The sequence below is a fragment of the Mobula birostris genome, chromosome 16 (genome assembly GCF_030028105.1).
Source record: "Mobula birostris isolate sMobBir1 chromosome 16, sMobBir1.hap1, whole genome shotgun sequence".
NCBI lineage: Eukaryota > Metazoa > Chordata > Chondrichthyes > Myliobatiformes > Myliobatidae > Mobula > Mobula birostris.
This window is the reverse complement of record NC_092385.1, coordinates 71,971,804-71,989,815: the sequence shown is the minus strand read 5'-3', so window position 1 is coordinate 71,989,815 and position 18,012 is coordinate 71,971,804. Positions and strand designations below refer to the sequence as shown.

The 18,012-nt window shown below is 39.3% G+C and overlaps 1 protein-coding gene across 1 annotated transcript in view; it reads left to right on the top strand.

Moving 5' to 3' along the window:
• LOC140211217 (guanine nucleotide-binding protein G(i) subunit alpha-2) overlaps window positions 1-14,349 on the top strand; it is a 321,281-nt gene extending 306,932 nt beyond the window's left edge. The window contains exons 8-9 of the mRNA XM_072280827.1: window positions 5,802-6,007; window positions 11,243-14,349. Coding sequence (XP_072136928.1) covers window positions 5,802-5,992 — 191 coding nt within the window. The 3' untranslated portion in view covers window positions 5,993-6,007; window positions 11,243-14,349. The remainder of the gene's footprint in view (window positions 1-5,801; window positions 6,008-11,242) is intronic.
• The last annotated feature ends 3,663 nt before the right edge of the window (window positions 14,350-18,012 follow it).

Genomic DNA, 18,012 nt, shown 5'->3' with positions numbered 1-18,012 from the left:
TTTCTATCTCCTGCTGTAATTTGTTATCCACATCCCAGATGCTGTTTGGAGTCCTGTATATAACTGGTATTAGGGTCCTTTTACCCTTGCCATTTCTTAACTGAACCCCTAGAGACTCTACACCTTCTGATCCTATGTCATTCCTTTCAAATGATTTAATGTTATTTCTTATACACAGGGCCACACCACCCCCTCTGCCTACCAACCTGTCTTCCCGATGCACTGTGTATCCTTGAACGTTCAGCTCCCAATGGCAGCCATCCTTTAGCCAGTTTTCAGAGATGGCCACAACGTCACGCCCAGTGTGGTGGATTTATCAACTCTTGTGCATCCTATCACCTCTAAGACGCTCTTTCTTTATACTGTCTTGTTCCAAATTATCCATGTATCCCTCTTTGACCTGCTCCCTTCCCTTTCCTTTTTGAATACAGATGAGAAATATTAATGCTTCCCTCTTTGGGCCTTAAGGGGAGCCACTTTTCTAGCTGCCTTTTTGCTTTTGGTCTTTAATCTTACTTGCTGAGGATATTTAATGGTCCCTTATGCTGTTCAATCTTCTCTCCTACTGACTCTATATCCTTCAAAACTTGTCTGAATCTAGTTGCCAGAGATAGTGGATTCCTGTTGATTGGGATACATCAGGACTAGTACATTTTACCCCAATTAGCCAAAGTTTCCTGAAAATAGTTAAAAGATATAAAAAAGACAAACTACTATTTAATTGAGTAACAATTTATGTATTTAAATGAAATGCAGAATAAATTAGAACACTGCCAATACCTTTACAGTACTATAAAACTGTAGTTCCTAATAGTTATTGATGGAGGAATTCATCTGCCATGTTCTTTTGACAGTAAATGAACAAAATCAGCATAGACACCTAGTACAGATAATGGACTACCTTCAATGCTTTAGATGATTGCAACTTCCAAATCTTCTTTTTCATTGTGACAATCATCTTGAATGTTAATACCCTTGTAATTTTTAACTTGTTGAAGGTGTGAAATTATTTCATTTTCACTTCCAGCTGTTCCTGGCATCTTCAAGCCTGAATGCTTGAAATCGCGATAAGCAAAACAGTTCCAAATTGTCTTACTGCTTATTTCTCACCAACTATCAGTGATTAAAATTTGTTGCTGTTTGAACACAAACACACACAAAACTAACGCTATTTAAAATGTGTTCAACCTAAGCACGGTATAGTGTCTAATGGCCACAGTGGTGCACGTGACTGAAGCTAGTTAGAAACTGTTCGGCAACCGTCTCCTGTCCCAATTAAGTGGTGTCGTGTCCCAAATAATTAAAGGGAATCTCGGCTATTTTCTCAGTTTTGTTTTTGTTCTTAGAGTTGTCCAAACTAAATAGCTTACTCAGTTCAACCCAAAAGAGGGATCTGTGTATGAATCAGGTGATGCTGGCCCAATTAACCAAAATCCATTGTGCTTCTCTTTTTTAAAATCCCCTTAAGTTACTGTACCAACTTTGCTCTGCTTCAAAACCTGGGGAGAATAGGCTTAGGATAAGAGGTGAAAGATTTATAGGGGCAAGTATTTCTCCTACACAGAGGATGCTGGGTATATAGAATGAGCTGCCAGAGGACATGACAGAGGTGCAGTTATAACTTCTAATACATTTGGACAGGTTCACATATTGGAAAGGTGCAAGGGATGTGGGCCAAATGCGGGTGTATAAGATTAACACACAAAAAAATTCTGAAGGAAGTCTGCAGGTCAGGCATCAGCTATGGAAATGATGAAGGGTCAGATTTGGCTTTCAAGATATTAAAGTAATTCAGACTCTATATGACAGCCCTACAGCCCGAATTAAGATAAATGGGGACCTCTCTGACTCCTTCATCTTAGAGAGAGGCACTAGACAGGGATGCCCAATTTCTCCTCTCCTTTTTGCGCTATATATTGAACCGCTTGCACAACTAATAAGACAGAGCGAAATCGTAAAAGGTATCAAGGTGGCAGGGATTGAACAGAAAGTGGCGTTATTTGCAGATGATGTTTTGGTCTATCTGAGTGAACCAGAAAAATCATTTATAGAGTTGTTTACACTGTTGGATGACTTTGGGAAAGTATCAGGTTATAAAATAAATGTAAAGAAAACACAGGTTATGTCCCTAAATTATACACCATCCAAAAAATTGCAGGATACATACGATCTTAAGTGGGAAGCTAAATCATTAAAATATTTAGGAATAACCCTGCCGAAGGATCTTTCAATGCTGTCACAGGTAAATTATGGGCCATTAATCTCAGAGATAAAAGCAGATATGCATAGATGGAATCTTATCCCCTTTTTAAGTTTAAATTCAAGGATAAATACTATAAAAATGAATATTCTTCCTCGGTTATTGTATCCTTTCTGTACTTTACCTGTGGAGGTGGATGATAATCAATTCAGGGAATGGGACAAATGGATTTCCCGCTTCATTTGGCAAGGAAAGAAACCTAGAATTCGATATAACACCTTACAGTTAGGGAAGGAAGGAGGAGGTATGGTTCTTCCTTGCCTGAGAAATTATTTTTATGCCTCACAGATAACCTCTCCGTTATATTGGTGTAACAGGGAATATAAGGCTAGATGGAAGGAAGTAGAATTTGGATTAGTTGACAGTTTTCCTCTGCAGGCCTCAATAGCTGACAAAGGATTGATGGCCCAGTTGGAAAAATTTAAAAACAGTTGGATAAATCTTACATTAGAAGTATGGCAGAAGGTGGTTAATTCATGTGGAATTAATAACGTGTTAAAACTCTTCAGATGGTGTGCATATGATACCGAATTCCTTCCCAACAGAGGAGATAAAAGATTTGAGCTATGGATAAAGAAAGGTCTTACAACCTACCTCTCATTTATAGATAAAAGAGTATTACAAAGTTTCCAAATCCTGCAGGACAAACATGGCCTAGAACACAATGACTTTTTTAGGTACCTTCAAGTACGAAACTATGTTAACCAGAGTTGTAGATATACAGACCTATCAACGGTAGAATTAGAATTTTTCAAGATTCTGAATTCGGCTTGCAGTTCAATACCTAGTAAATCAGTTTCTCGATTATATAATGCACTCTCCCATGCTAAAAATGTAAATACACCATATATTAAAGAGAAGTGGGAGAAAGAAGCGGGGTTGGTACTTTCAGAGGAGGCTTGGGGGAAAATTTGCAGCTTTCAATGGTCCTCGACTAATTCTTTGACTTGGAGAGAACATTGTTGGAAAAATATTATAAGATACTTCAAGGCCCCATATCAGGAAAAATATAAAGATACAAACGTGACGTGTTGGAGAAGGTGCGGCTCCAAGGAGGCAAATCATTTTCATATTTTCTGGGATTGCTCTAAATTAAGTCTATATTGGGAAGGTATTCATAGAACATTAGTTAAGGTACTTAGGTCCCAGATACCTCTGAACTTTGAGACGCTCTATTTGGAGCATGTATTGTTTCTTGAACAGAAGGAAGATATAAAGTTGCTGCAGGCCTTTTGGCGGCAAGTAAGAAATCAATCACTAGAAAGTGGCTAAATCCAATACCACCTACATTAGAAGATTGGCACGAAATTATCTTGGAAATATTTAAAATGTAAAAGTTGACTTACTCCCTGAGAATTCAAAAAGAAAAATTTTATCAAATCTGGAATAAATGGATTGAATGTATAACACCAATGCGAGCAGACTTTAGATGACTCTCCTAATGATTTATACTGCTCTTCTCATCAACACAGTAATATTAACGTAAGCGCCCCTAATCTAAATGTCTTTTTTTTTTTGTTTTCTTTTGGAAAATAGAGAATTAACACAAGTAAAGGGAAAGATTTGGGAAAGGGATAAAAAATGATAAAATTAAGTAAATAAGTATCTAGGGATTGGATAATTATGTCTGGGGGCAGGAGCAAGCATGAACAAATTAGGATATAAACACCTACAATGGTTGTTACATAGGCTTACATACAACATTTTGGACAAGTAGAAATGGTCCAGAAGAGATATATGGAAACCATTATTACTATTTTTCTTAACAACTAATACCATTACTTAGCCTAATAGATTAGAATTACCACAGTACATAATTATCTATTTAAGTGTCTAATTTCCTTTTATATCATCTCGATGTGTACTGAAGAATGTATAAATAATTATAGTTTTATACATATAAAAAATGGAAAAGGTTATATGTGTGAAAAAAGTACCTGATATTTGTGAATTCCTTATCCAAATAAAAATAAAATTTAAAAAAAAAAGGAAATGATGAGGGGTCTTGGTCTGCAATGTCAACTGTTTATTCATTTCCATAGATGCTGCCTGACCTGCTGAGTTCCTTCAGAATTTTTTGTGTGTTGCTGTGGATTTCCAGCTTCTGCAGAGTCTCTTGTGTTAATGAGTAGGATTACCTCAGGAAGGCACCTTGGTTGGCATGAACAAATTGTGCCAAAGAGCCTGTTTCCATGCTATATAACTCTGAATCTAAATAGCTGCAGTCCATGCTGAATACTGATCGTGACTTCAATTTGTAGGGCCACTCTGTCCAAGGAAATAAAGCTGCTATTCCACTTCAATGTCCCTTTGCCCTATGGGAGTGATAATAAAGCAAAAAGTCTTTGGTTACCCATTCCTACCTGGAGAATCATTTCAAATGCCAATTGTATGAAGCACTGCGACTTGATATCACTACAGTGTTGAGGCTTGATCAGTTTTGTCATCTTCTCATCCAGCCTTTATTCCTAAACTATGTTGAAGAGTTGTAGATTTGATTAATAGCTGTTGTAACCTACGGGTTGCAGTTCAAATCCTCCAGCTTTCCACATCACTCTGATAGGAATAAACACTCTATGTTGTCAACACATTGGTGTTCCCAGTGCGGCATCTGCATTGCTGAGTCCTGATGTAAACCAGGGGACCACTTTGTAGAATGTCTCCACTCCATCGGCAAAATGCAGAATTTCTTAGTGGCCAAACATTTTAATTCCTATCCCCATTCCTGTTTTGACATGTCAGTCCATGACCACCTTTTCTGCCACCTGCCTATTCCCTCCCCCAGTGGCCCTCATCCATCCCTTTTCCCCATGGTCCACTCTCCTCTCCTATCAGAGTCTATCTCCAGCCCTTTGCCTTTTCCACTTATTACGGCATCTTACTTCATCTTCCCTTCCTCCATCCACCTGGCTTCATCTATCACCTTCGGGCTTGTCCTCCTTCCCCTCCCCCCACCCTCTTATTCCATCGTCTTCGCCCTTCCTTTCCAGTCCTGATGAAGGGTCTTGGCCTGAAATGTTGACTGTTCATTCATTTCCATAAACCCTGTCTGACATGATGAGTTCATCCAGCATTTTGTGTGTGTAACACTATATTTATCATTTGCATCTTACGGATAATATCTTTTACTGAACTCAAATCATAGCTTCACTCACATCACTAACCTGGGACTGGAGCAAGAACACTTTGAGAGAGTGTTCTGTGTTCCTCCCCAGATTCCAGATCATGTGAAAGGGAATACAGAAATAGATGTAATTAAAAAGCTGAAAGCTGTTGAGATGATATAGATGGAAATATTTTCTTCTTGAGACCAGGTTAGGAGCCACGCCATATCAAGCAATTTTATTAATTATTGCTCTGTTTTGAAAATTTCAGATACATGTGATCCAATAGCCAGTAAATCAAGTATTGAATGAAGCATAAGTAATGGTTGTCCGGATTGTGTTTGTGGTACCTAGGGGATTGGAGTAAGCATCTGAGAATCTGTCTTGAATCTTGCAGGTTTACATGTGACTCACTAAATTGCTTCCTTTGGTTGCAGGGGCAAATGAGTACGATGCAGCTGCTGGCTACATTCAGACCAAATTTGAAGACCTTAATAAGCGGAAGGACACCAAGGAAATCTACACACACTTCACATGTGCCACCGACACAAAGAACGTGCAGTTTGTATTTGATGCAGTTACTGATGTCATCATCAAGAACAACCTGAAGGATTGTGGCCTCTTCTAAGAAGTGAGGATGAAGGTGAGCGTCTTGAGCCTGTCTGCTCTGCTTAGCTGTCTTCGTGTAAGGTTTCAAAGAAGAAATAAAGTTCAAAGTATATTTATTATCGAAGTATGCATACCATATAAAATCTTGACATTTGTCTTCTTGCAGGCAGCCACAAAACAGAAACACAGTGGAACCCATTTTAAAAAAAACCCCACACAGCACAGACCATCAAACACCCAATGTGCAAAAAAAGGGAGCAAATTGTGCAAACAATTTTTTTTTTAAAAAGTACAAATAATATACAGAACATGAATTGCAGAGTCCCGAAAGTATGTCCGCAGCCATGGAGTTAGTCCAGCACTGTAGCCGGTCCAATCCTTTCTAGTTGGTTTCAGTATCCTGTTCAGCCTCTCTAATGCTTGGTCATGGCAATCAGGGAACAGACTGAGCAGATTAATGCCCTTTGCTGTTATGGTATAGACTTAATGAGCATGTTGAAATTGGTCTGTGAAGATGGATGAGTTATTAATTGAAATTGACTGCTCTGCTTCCCTGCACAATTGGCCTTGGCAACTACTTTCCGATAGCTCCTTCTGTACAGTTAATTTTCATGTTAAATGTCAAAAGGAAATTGAAAGCAGAATATTGAAAATGGTAGAAATGCCTTGAGCAAAATGTTCTCTCCCTTTCATGGGAAAATTATTCCTCTAACCTTTAAACTGTTAGTAAAATATTATGTAAGATCAAAACACCATAAGGCATAGGAGCAGAATTAGGCCAATCAGCCCATTGAGTCTGCTCTGCCATTCCATCATGGCTGATCTATATCCCTCTTAATCCCATGTTCCTACCTTCTTCTCATAACCTTTGACAACCTGACTAATCAAGAACCCATTAATCTCCACTTTATATATACTCAGTGACTTGGCCTCTACAGCCGTCTATGGCAATGGATTCCACAGATTCACTACCCTCTGGGGAAAGAAATTCCTCTTCATCTCTGTTCTAAATGGACATCATTCTCCTCGGAGGCTGTTCCCCCTACCCTAGACTCACCCACTGTAGCAAACAAATTCCTACATCCACTCTATCCTGACTTTTAATATTTGTTGATTTTAGTGAGATTCTCCCCCCCCCCACCACATACACACATTCTCCTGAACAAGTGAGTGAGTACAGATCTAGAGCTATCAAGTGCTCCTCATATGTTAACCATTTCATTCCCAGAATCTAGGTGGCGCCACTAAGTGCTGACTCTGTATGGCTCTGATGGGAATCAGCAAGTATTCCTTTTCAGGGCCACTACAGCTGAAATCCATAGTCACAGCCATGGGTACTTCATCATTTTAGAAGATTTTAATAAAAACTTATCTATACGCAAAACCGACAAACCTCCAATGGCAGACTTAGGTCACGAGTGCAGTTTGCCCTTAAGAAAGCAGAGGTCGGATGCTGCACCGATCTACAAGTTCAGTTGAAATACAGAGGCTTTAGACTTCCACTCTTGACTATCCTGCTGGTGAATGTACATTCTCTGGACAATAAAATTGAAGTCATCAGATCAAGATTGCTGTACCAGAGAGACATCAGGGACTGCTGTGTACTTTGCTTCACGGAAGCATGGCTCACACCTGCCATTTCAAATGCAGCGCTGCAGCTCAATGGCTTTATCATTCTCTGCAAAGACATGACAGCTTAGTCTTTTAAAGGCAGGGAGGTAGAGTATGCTTTATGATTAACTCCTTGTGGTTCTGTCCCATTCTTGCTCATCCATCTTACCTGCTGAGGGAGTTTTCCTCCATCATCCTGGTAGCAGTGTACATTGAACGTCAGGTAACTCTGGAGAATGGAGCAATGAGGAGGCATGAAACTGCGTACCCAGCATGAAGAAGTCTCTGAACAGCTACCAGCATTGTATCACCTGTGGAACCAGAGAAGCCAACCCTTGACCACTGTTACACCACCATCGTGAATACTGACCGTGCCATCCTATGCCCACACTTTAGAAAGTCTGGTCACCTGGCTGTACTTCTATTCCCAGTGTATAGACTGAGACTAAAGACCGCAGCACTGGTGGTGAGGACCAAGAAGGTCAAGGGAGGTGGAAGAGTGCTTTGAGACAGTGGATTGGACAGTACTCAGCGATTCATCTTCGAATCTAATTGAATATGCCACAGTTGTCACCAACTTCATCAAAACCTGTTTGGATAAGTTTGTGCCTTTGAGGGCATCCCCAAATCAAAAGCTGTGGGTGAACCAGGATATTCATAGTCTGCTGAGGGGCAGATCTGTAGCATTTAAGATTGGTGATCCAGAACTACACAGTAAGTTCAGGTGCGACCTACAGAAGGCTATCTTAAGAGCAGAGAAACAATTCCGATTGAGGTTAGAGACTGATTAGGATGCACATCAGCTCTGGCAGGGTTTGCAGGGATTACTTCCGACAGAGTAAAACCTAACATAATGAAAGGCAGTGATGCTTCACTCCCAGATGAGATCAGTGCATTTTATGCACACTTTGGAAGGTAGGATAAAACTACATCTATGCAAAACCCTGTAGCATCCGGTTACCCTGTGATCTCTGTCTCGGAGGCTGACGTCAAAACATTTTTCAAGATGAACCCTTGCAAGGTGTCCGGCCCTGATAGTGCTGTGAAATATGTGCAGGAGTGTTCAAGGACATCTTCAATCTCTCTCTGCTGCAGTCGGAGATTCCCATCTAGTTCAAAAGGGCAACAATCATATTAGTGCCCTAGAAGAGCTGGGTGAGCTGCCTCAGTGACTCTCACACAGCGGCACTCACACCTACTGTGTTGAAGTGATTTGAGGGCTTGGTCATGGCTAGAACCAACTGCTGCCTAAACAGGGAGCTGGACCTGTTGCCACCATAGGTCTGTAGTGGTTGCAATCTCACTGGCTCTCCACTCTACCTTGGATCACCTGGACAATAGTAATACTTGTATCAGCCTGCTGTTTGTTGACTACACCTCAGTGTTCAAAACAATCATACCCTCAGCTCTAATCAAAAAGCCCTAAAACCTGGACCTCAGTACCTCCCACTGCAACTGGACTTTTTCATTGGGGAACCTCGATCTGTTCTGATTGGAACTAACATCTCACTGACCATCAAAACTGGTGCACTTCAAGGATGCATGTTTAGCCTACTGCTCTACTCTCTACATTCATGACTGTGTGGCTAGGCACAGCTCAAACATCTATAAATTTACTGATGACACAACTACTGGCAAAATTTCAGATGGTGCAAGGAGGTGTACGGCAGCAAGATAGATCATATGGTTGAGTGGTGTCAGAGAAATAACCTTGCATTCATAAGGACTGGAAAATAATACTGAACAGTGGTGGACAGCAGTTCTTCTTTGGATAAAGTGTTCAGTCATACAGGGCAGAAACAGGCCCTTTGGCCCACCAGGTGCATGCTTACCATCGAGTATCCACTAATCACCCTGATAAACTTGTGAAGGGAGCAAACCATTCACTGATTTAGTGAGCTGGTGGTGTTAGTCAGAGGAGATTCTGGGTTACTTCAGTGTTCAGTTGCTTTCCAATGCAGGAAAAATCCCAGGTGTGAACTGGAGGGTGACGATATAGAAACATAGAAAATAGGTGCAGGAGTAGGCCATTCGGCCCTTCGAGCCTGCATCGCCATTTATTATGATCATGGCTGATCATCCAACTCAGAACCCCGCCCCAGCCTTCCGTCCATACCCCCTGATCCCCGTAGCCACAAGGGCCATATCTAACTCCCTCTTAAATATAGCCAATGAACTGGCCTCAACTGTTTCCTGTGGCAGAGAATTCCACAGATTCACCACAGATATCACTGTCACCAGTAGAGCAGTAACCAGTATTAACACTTGGAGCTTAAAGGAGGTTGGAGGTTAATCAGTAAACCCACTACAAATAACAATCCAGATTTGTAGTCCTTGGACTGCAAGAACATAGGACACATGGGTAGAATTGGGCCATTCAGCTCATTGAGTCTGCTCTGCTGTTCCAACTTGGCTGACTTATTATCCCACTCAACACCATTTTCTTGTCTTACCCATAACTCACCTTATCAACCTCCACTTTAAATATATTCAGAGATTTGGCCTCCACAGCCATCTGTGGAAATAAGCTCTACAGATTTAGCACCCTCATCTAAAGAGATTTCTTCTCATCTCTGTTCTAAATGGATGACCTTCTATTCTGAGACTGTACCCTCTGGTACTGGACTCGCCCACAATAGGAAACCTCCTCTTCATATCCACTGCAGCCAGGCATTTCAATATTCGATAGGTTTAAACGAGATCTCACCATATTCTTCTAAGTTCTAGTGAGTACAAATTCAAAGCCATCAAATGCTCCTTTATAGATTTGGTTGAGGCTACTTTGATATTTGTTATGTTAATGGGCGGTGGAAATTATAAACATCACAGACCAAAATCTAATTTTATTTCCTGCAACAATGGGCTTGAAGTTAGAATCTCTGGATTTTTTTTTTCCATTTCAGTGGTGAGTATTCTTAGTAGTGGTCTTGCATGAACAGTGATTTGAAAATAAACAATTCCCTGTAGTGAAAAGCTCATGTTACCTACTGTTATCTAATTATCTACTTAAACCCTGAAAAAGTAATCCTGTGATTTCAGGAGCAGTGACACACGGGCAATAACTTGGCAATCATATTAGTTTTACATTTACTAATCAAGAATAACAACTTTTGGATGTACAACACGAACATATTTGTACTTCATACTATGTTATGTTTCCCATTATAATTTGCCTGCACTCTAAGTTGAAGTTCCAGCTTATTGTCATTCAATCATATTGTGTACTGCCAAACGAAGCAATGTTCCTCTGGACCAAGGTGCACAGCACAGTACATAATACTCTTGCACAACACACAAGATAACATTACCAGAAATTAACAAATAATAAAATGCATTTACAACTCAAGTCAAAATTAATCGGTATAATGCTGTTGACACTTCATACATGATGACACCTTAGTGCTGGCAGGGGTTTCAATAGCCTCATGGCCTGGGAGAATAAACTATTAAACATCTGTGGCTTTTTCCTACCAGTCAATTGTTCAGAACAGCACTTTGCAACATGTGGGTCTGGGATAGAGTTTAAATCTGGAGTTTCTATGACCGTTGATTTATTGTGCCAAAACAGTTGCACAGAAGGAGCAGACAAATGTGGAATACTCTGTATGGAACTAGACTGCTTCAGCATTTTACATTTAATCTTTGTTTTCTTTCACAGTTACTTGAACTGCTTGGTATGGAGGATCCCAGAGGAAGGACTGCATCATTTAAAATCAGCTTTCTGCTTTTAACAGCTTTTTACCAGAGACTTAAGATCATAAATGCATCACAAACTTCAGTCTTTCTATCCCCGATAATGCAAAATTTGTACTATTTAATTAATTTTATTTTTACAAAAAAAAAACTTTGTTTTGGAGTTATCACCCATATGCTTAAGTAGAATTAGCAAAATGTTGTTAGTGCTGGCAAAACTCGCCATAATTCAGTTACGTGGGGCATGAAAGCCATATTTCTAGGTGTGCATTTTAGTTGTTTAGAGCATGTGAGAAATTAAGTCTGATTCCTTTACAAGCATAAAACAGTGGCTTAACAAAATGAGATGGCCATTATGTCAAACCACTTGTGTCCTTGTTAACAAGAAAATTATATGTGAGAAAGTTGGTTTGTTCAAGTAAGTTGCATGTAAATCATAGATGGCTCCTGATTCTCAACATTTGCACAACTAGCATTCTTTACGTAAGAATTTTAAGTGTTAAAGTGGTGGCTTGAAAATGGGTTTATTAGCTACAAAGCTGCAAATTCATTTAACATATATTTAAAATGTAAGTAACCTTCAATGTACTGATATGAATTTTGTTGCAGTAAGTTTTGTGCCTTGAATATAACTTTGTTTACAGGTGTAACTGAGTTTTGCTTAATTTTATTATTTTTATTATTTCCTGCCCCTTGAAAATTGTGATGGGAGTGATTTTATTTTAATTGGCTTGTCTAAATGAGGAAGAACCAGTTAGCTGGTTGTTTATTCACTTTATACATGGAAAAATTCAGTCTCAAATTAAGTTACTGTTTGCACCATTAATTCCAAGTACTAATCAGGGCTTGTCTCTTGATCTAGATTTTAAATCTCTTCTGTATTTTTTAATGGTGAACTCCTCTCCAAATCCCCTTCCTCAAAAAAAAGTCTCCCTCCCCAAATCACCCAAATGTATCATCAATTCATTTCTAAGCCACCATCTGTGCCATCCTGTTTTCATACACACTCATTGATATGGGTGGTATTAACGTCTTGATGAACTCCCAGGATCTTCAACCCCAATCCGGGCATGTATGGAATGGACTTTTCTGTTCACTTGACCAAACGTAACTGTTTTCATTTGCCTTCTCCCCACCTTGATTGTCGGGATTGATAGATTCAGTATAATCTTGCAGCCTCTCTGAATGAATAGGGTAACCAATTGAAGGTGGGTAGGTGTTGAGGCCACATAACACTATGGATGTCAATGAAGAGCCCTGCATTTCTGCTTTCTGGCCAGCACTCAACTGTCATATGATCCTTTGACATCTAATTGCTAAAGTGTAATGTTCTATAATAGTCATCCCATTATCTCTCTCAGGAAGGTCAAGATACACACATACGTGTGATCCACAAGGTCTTTATTGCAAGTAGATCAATAACTGTTACCAGCATCATTGCTGTTTTTTCATTCACGTTGATAACATGATAGATTTTTGTTATTTGCTGTAACTTGTGTAACTCAAAGGGTGCCTCTGTGCGCATGAAGCACTCCCATTTTCAACAGAACTTGCTCACAGATTTCAGCTTCTATCCATTAAACCTTCTTGTCCAGCTGAGCACTTTTTTTATTGCTTGCAGCAGCCTACTTCTACAGAATCGGTGTCAGCAGATGTAATTGTCAGTATTCTGAAATAATAAGCAACTAGGGTTAAACTGCATAAACTGTGGTGATGCTCAGTGCCTGAAACACTGAAGCTCCCCAATAGCCTTTTATTTGAGTTTATCAGTTTTTAGCTTGTGTTCTCTTTGCTCACTTTTTTTTAAAATAAGGATTCTGCAGATAGATAAATGCTTTAATGGTCTTCTGTGTACTTTGATGCTTGGTAGCAGTTAACACCCATTCCATTTCTTACACAGTGCAAATGTGTCTTTCAAGCTGTAAGTACTAATACTGGAATGTGTCTTTCAAGTTATAAGTACCTATACTGGGCTTTGTAACATTTCAGCGTGGTTTCTCAGGCAAGTCCTCCTCTGCAGACTTCTGACTATTTATTCCTTATTAGTTACAAATGAACGTTAAATGTTTCACTTTTGTGAGTTTAGAAGAGGGGTTTGTTTTGATTTCACTTGGATGTAATTTAGGTTTTAAGATTTTAAGATTCCATTTTATTGTCTTGTATAACTAATAAAATTAAGTTTAATGTACATTCACCCATTTAAGCACAATATTGGGACTGGTTGACAGTTTTCCAAATCCCAGATGATAAGCCTAACATGGCAGCACTTTTAACATTCCAGATACTAACTCAATCTTTCTGTTGTTTAAAAATTGAAAATTCCCGTTTAATTCTGAGTGCATACCACCATTTCAGTCTAATTGGTGAAATAATTTCCTGTCATAGTAATTAGATGGTGCAGTTTGAGCAGCTAATAAAAGGAGTCTGATTGAATCCTGGTATCAGTATCTTGATTGGATGGAGGAATTGCAACACTGGTGTCTGGGATGTTAGCTGGTTTTCAATAATATAATTTTAATAAGTGATGCAGTTTTAAATATGAAAGAATTGATTTTTATTCCAACATGTAATTCTTGACTGTGCAAAAAGATCTTTTAAAGCTGTCTGTGGCCTTCATTTCACTTGTGCATTTTTTAAAATGAAGTAATTCTTAGCTTGCATTATAAAGTAGATCCAGTAGGAATTGTTCAGTAATAGAATTATAATAGAGCCTTTGTATTCTGAGACTTGAGCTTAAGTTCATGAAGGAAAGTTAAAAACATTTCATGTTTTTTTATTGGCCAAGCTATTTGTGATCTCGGGTTGTGTTAACTCGGATGGCATGCAACCAGGTTTCCTAATGGTAAAGTTAAACTTGGGCACAGGGCAGGTTGGGTTTGGGCAGGGTGGGCCAGTGGTTGCAATTTGACAATATTTGACTATTTTTTGTCATCACTTAATGTTACTTACACACACCCACACTTATGTTTAGTTTGTAAAGAGGCCAAATGTATTGCGACCACGTACGTTTCTTACAGTATGTTACCTGGTGTAAAAACAAAGACCAAATTAATAAAGTACTTTTTAGAAGGATTCCGGTGACTATCTTGTTTACTGTTGTAATTCCACTGCACCATTTCCATTTTTAAGGACAATCTTCATCCCGTCTTGTGCAGTGTACTCTTTTAGAATCTGACAGTAGATGCTACGTGAATCTACTGGGATCATTCTGACAGTATCAGCTCTGACATACTGCTAACATACTTCCTTGGAATTAGAAAGTTGCTTGTTTAGATCCCATGTTCAAGACTAGCACTTCAGAGCAGTGCTGAGGAAGAGCTTCACTGTGTGCAGTGCTAGCTTGCCTCTAAGATGATTTTTTAAAAAAGGTTCTTTTTGTCCTTGGGTTTGCCAAAAAGATTTTGTAGTGGAAGAAATCCAGGTGCTCTCTGGAATATTTATCTTTCTAAATAATATTACCTGTATTGGAGCTGGTTTTGCTCCCACAAGCTGGCTACTGCCATGACAACTCAGAGTGACAGTGCTTAACATGCTTAATTTTTTATAAATATTTTCTATTAACTTGGATCTCTAAAACTTGACCTCTGATGCTGATAAATGTGTTTCTTGATTTTCCTTTGTCCCACAATGCTTGATCAACAGAAGTGTCTTAGTCTTGAAGCTTTCATTCAACCCAGCAGCCGTAGCATTTCCAAATGATCAATGACTGTGTGCCTTAATCCTTTCTCCATCAATATGAGCCCATCAGCAGCACCCTTTCCACATTGCAAAAGGAAAAGGTTTATCATACCCCTTTTCATCAGGCATTTTGGAAGGAAATGGTTTATTATTTTAAGGGACTTGTTTAGGTCTATCTCCATATTTGCAAATGAGCACAATGCAAGCTACTTTATTAAACATTTAAAGTTCAAAGTAAGTTTATTATCGAGGTACATATATGTCACCACATACAACCCTGAGAATCATTTTCTTGCAGGCATTCACAGTAGAATAAAGAAATGCAATAGAATTAATGAAAAGCTGCACACAGACTGAACAACCAATGCACAAAAGAAATCCTATGCAAATACAAAATGAAAAACAATAATAATAAGTAATATTGAGAAAATGAGTACTCGAAAGTGAGTCTGTAGGTTGCAGAATCAGAGGTGAATGAAGTTATACACACTGGTTCAGGGGCTTGATGGTTGAAGGGTAATAATTGTTCCGGCACCCAGTGGTGTGGGACCTGTGGCTCTTGTACCTCCTTCTCAATAGCAGCATCGAGAAGAGAGCATGACATGGATAGTGAAGGTCCGTGACGATGGATGCTGCTTTCCTGTGGCAGTGCCCTTTGTAGATGTATTCAATAGTGCAGATGGATTGGGTGTATCCACCACTTTTTGAGAGCTTTTCTATTTGTGACTATTAATGTTTAAATGAAGTAAGAACCTTCGTGGATTCAATTGATCACAGATAGAATCCAAGCAAGGAATTGCTCATTTTATTCTTCAGATACATTAGTCCACCAACCTCTGGTGGTCTCCGTGATCCTCTTAAATTGGCTGCTTCCTGTGACCGTCTAGCTCTGTTAATGAAAATATTCTGACTGTCATTATAAGATGAGCTTCATTAAGAATCTGGTTTATTGTCACTGACGTACAGTATGTTGTGAAATTTCTTGTTTTGTGGCAGCAGTACCATGCAAAGACATAAATAACCATAAGTTACAAAAATAAAAGAGGAAAAACAAGGTGTTGATTTGTTCATGGGCCGCTCAGAAACCTAGTGGTGAAGAGGAAGAAGCAGTTATTCCTAAAAGTTGAAAAGAAGACTTCAGGCTCCTATATCACCTTCTTGATAGTTGTAACAAGAAGAGGGTATGTCCTAGATGGAGAGGATCCTTAATGATAGATGCCACCTTTTTGAGACACTGCCTCTTGAATGGGGGAACCAAGTTGCAACCCTCTGCTGCCTCTTCTGATACTGTGCATAAGAGCATCCACACTAGTGATGCAACAACTCAGTGTTCTCCACTCTATAGAAATTTTCTAGAGTCATTAGTGATGGACAAAACTCCTCAGACTCCTAATGACATTGAGATACCTGTGTGCTTTCTTCATGATTGCATCGATGTGTTGACTAAAGATAGATCCACTGTGACGTTGATGCCCAGGAACTTGAAGCTGCTCAGCCTTTCCACCACTATCTCCTCAGTGAGGATTGGTGTGTGTTTTCCTGACTTCTTCCAGAAGTCAGTCTTTGGTCTTACTGACATTGAGTGTGAAATGGTTATTGAAACACTTATCTTAGTTCTGTACTCCGCATCATCATCTGAGATTCTGCCAACATCAGTGGTGTTATCAGCATCACTGGTACTGTCAGTGTAACAAACTTTTACACTAATTCTTCCTTTTGAGGTGGACATCAGATCGTGCCAGTGGTTCTCTTAAGAATGTCTAATGAAGTGGTTTCAAATACTAACATCTGTATCTTGCCCAACATTGTTGAAACACAGCAATTGGCTTCACAGTACATCAGTAGGAACATGTAAAAGGCAGCTGCTGCGATTTTTCAAACCAGGTAAGTTATTTTATGTAAAGGGATATTTATCCCTCAAGATGGTAACCACTGAGAAACACTCAAAATGGGATTTTCACCAATGGTTTTAAGAATGACTTTGGCTATGGTGGATAAATCCTGACGCCCAACTCTCCTATTACCGGCTTGTTTACCTTCGGTCTCCACTGAAAATACAATGAGTAAACTGATATTGTTTGGTAGTGTCCCTGAAATGGCAGGCTCTCTTAAATCTCTGTTTGTCTTTCCATTGACGACATTTGAGTTCCAAAGCCCAGTTTTATAGAAACCATCAGCTCTCTGTTTAGCAAATTAGTATCACTAGACTTGAAAACCTAAAAAAATAACAAAATGCTGGCAATTCTCGACCAGTCAGGCAGGCTCTGTGAGAACAGAAACAGTTAACATTACTGGGCAAAGACCCATCAGACCTTGTTTCTCACCCACAAATGCAGCCTGGCCTGAATATTTGCAATTTTTATTTGTATTTAGATTTCCAGCATTTGCATCATTTTTAGTCATTTGTTTGAATATCAGACTGCCGTTTCACTGGTGCAGAGAAGTCTCTTCATTAATTTTGCCTCCAACTTCCACCCTGCCCATAAATTCACTTGGCCCATTTCTGATACCACTCTCTCCATTTCTAAAAACAAACTGTCAACCAACGCATTTTATAAACCTACCAATTCCCACAGTTGTGTTGACTATACCTCTCAGCATCCTGTCTCCTGTAAAAATGTTATTCGTTTTTCTCAGTTCCCTCATTTCTGTCACATCTGTTCCATGGATGTGGCTTTCCTTTTCAGGACATCAGAGATCTCTTCCTCCTTCAAAGAATGGGATTTCCCTTCCTCCACTGTTGATGCTGCCCTCATCCACATCTCTGTGAATGTCTTTGAAATTATAAGTAGGATGGAGAAAGGAAATGCAGTGGATGTTGTACATTTGGATTTCAAGAAGGCCTTTGACAAGGTACCACACATGAGGCTGCTTACTAAGTTAAGAGCCTATGGTATTACAGGAAAGTTACTGGCATGGTTGAAGCTTTGGCTGATTGGTAGGAGGCAGTGAGTGGGAATAAAAGGATCTTTTTCTGGTTGGCTGTCAATGACTAGTGGTGTTTTGCAGGGGTCGGTGTTGGGACCACTTCTTTTTTAAATGATTTAGATAATGGAA